This window comes from Bison bison, unplaced genomic scaffold (assembly GCF_000754665.1).
Source record: "Bison bison bison isolate TAMUID 2011002044 unplaced genomic scaffold, Bison_UMD1.0 scf7180017864270, whole genome shotgun sequence".
Lineage (NCBI taxonomy): Eukaryota > Metazoa > Chordata > Mammalia > Artiodactyla > Bovidae > Bison > Bison bison.
The window spans coordinates 5,436,793-5,438,525 of record NW_011494842.1 but is presented as its reverse complement, the minus strand read 5'-3'; the positions used below and the strand labels follow the sequence as shown (position 1 = coordinate 5,438,525).

Genomic DNA, 1,733 nt, shown 5'->3' with positions numbered 1-1,733 from the left:
CCACCCCCACCTTTTCTGTGACCTCCTGGAGCTGCAGCTCCCAGCCGTTCTCAGGGGGCCTGGTCCCTGGATCTGAGTGGGCTCCACCCCTCTTTCCGTGAAAGAAAGAGGGGCCCAGACTCCCCCCATGGGTTCGACTTCTGTGTGCACCCTGATGTTAGCTGGCGGAGGGGGATGAGGGCGAGGCTGAAGGCGTCTTGGAAGTGGGGGCTGCATCCTCCTCCTTTGGGACCATCTGTAACCTCCGCCCATCCTTCAGGGTCCACGTGGGGAGCGCGGGGAGAAAGGAGAGACTGGGCAGGCGGGAGAGGCAGGACCACCGGGGCCTAAGGGCCCCACTGGCGACGACGGTCCCAAAGGGAACCCTGTGAGTTTGGGAAGGGGGCTTGGAGGAGGGCCCTGTGCATGGAGACCTGGGAATGTGTGTGAGGATCTTGGAGTCGGGGGGCAAGACTGTGGGAGACTTGTGGGGGGGAACGGGGTCTCCTGGGAGGGATTATGGAGTTTAGGATCCAGAGAGAAAATGAAATTTGACCTGAAAGCCTTGGAGGGCAGGCCGTGCATGAGGTGGGGAGAAGGGCTACTGGAGGCCCTCTTCCTAGGGCGGTGCGGGTGGGCACTGCCTGTAGAGAGGGAGCGTGAGCCCTGTACCCATGGGGGTCGTGTTGGCGCTGGGTGGGCTTAGGAGGAGCTGTGACCCTGACCCTTGGATTCCCTCCGGATCAGGGTCCTGTTGGTTTTCCTGGTGACCCTGGCCCTCCTGGAGAAGTTGGCCCTCGGGTGAGTCTTACCCAGGGGGAGGGATGGGTGAAGAGGGTGGTCTGCTTTGGAGGCACTCTGTGTGGCGGGTGGGAACTGGGGGTGTGGGGGGCAGACGGAAGAATGGGAAGCTCGGCAGGTTTGGGGGTGAGGTCAGCCAGGCCTGGGGCTCCCTCTGACAGTGCTGTGTCTCTGCAGGGCCAGGATGGTGCCAAGGGTGACCGTGGAGAGGACGGGGAGCCAGGACAGCCTGTGAGTAGCCGTGACCCCCCACCCGCAGGCCCAATCCCCTCTGCTGTGCCCACACCTGAGGGCTCCCTCACCACCACTCTCCCTCCCTCCACAGGGGTCCCCCGGTCCTACGGGGGAGAATGGACCTCCTGGACCGCTTGGAAAGAGGGTAAGCGAGGCAGACCTTGCGGGCAGTCCTGGGGGAGGCTGGATGGCCGCTGGGGTGAGGGGGGGCAGGATGGGGAGAGGCCTGGTGTCCCAGCCGTCCTTGGGGGAGGTGTGTGTGTGTGATCACATGTGTTTGCGAGTGTGCTGTGCAGATTTGGGTATCTTTGCTCCTGTATGTCCTGTCTGATCTTGCCAGGGGTGGTGGTGTGTGTACCAACCAATCAGAATAGACGTGGGGGGAGATTTCCTGGTGGTCCAGTGGTTGCGGCTCTTTGATCCCACTGCGGGGGGGGCAGTGGGCACAAATTTAATCCTTGGTCTGGGGGCTAGGAGGAAAAGGGCTGGTAGGGGATGAACCCTTTGTTTACTGGTGGTATGTGGGCAGGAGGCTCTTCTCCCAATGCACAGGACTTCTCAGTATTTTGATAGCTGGTACCGTTGTAGCAGCTCTCACACCTGTGAGTGAGCCTCTGTGATTGTGTCTGTGTGTGCGCAGGTGTCTGTGTGTGTACCAGGAGGACTGCTTTGGGGAGGGAGATGAGTCAGCCTCTGTGATTGTGTGTGTGTGTGCGTGC

General features: G+C 61.5%; 1 protein-coding gene across 1 annotated transcript in view; it reads left to right on the top strand.

Annotated features, from left to right (window-relative positions):
- Nucleotides 1-1,733, top strand: part of COL11A2 (collagen, type XI, alpha 2) — a gene marked incomplete at its 5' end in the record, with an annotated part of 30,871 nt that overhangs the window by 23,397 nt on the left and 5,741 nt on the right. The window contains 5 exon segments of the mRNA XM_010848710.1: nt 38-156; nt 260-367; nt 727-780; nt 958-1,011; nt 1,106-1,159. Coding sequence (XP_010847012.1) covers nt 38-156; nt 260-367; nt 727-780; nt 958-1,011; nt 1,106-1,159 — 389 coding nt within the window.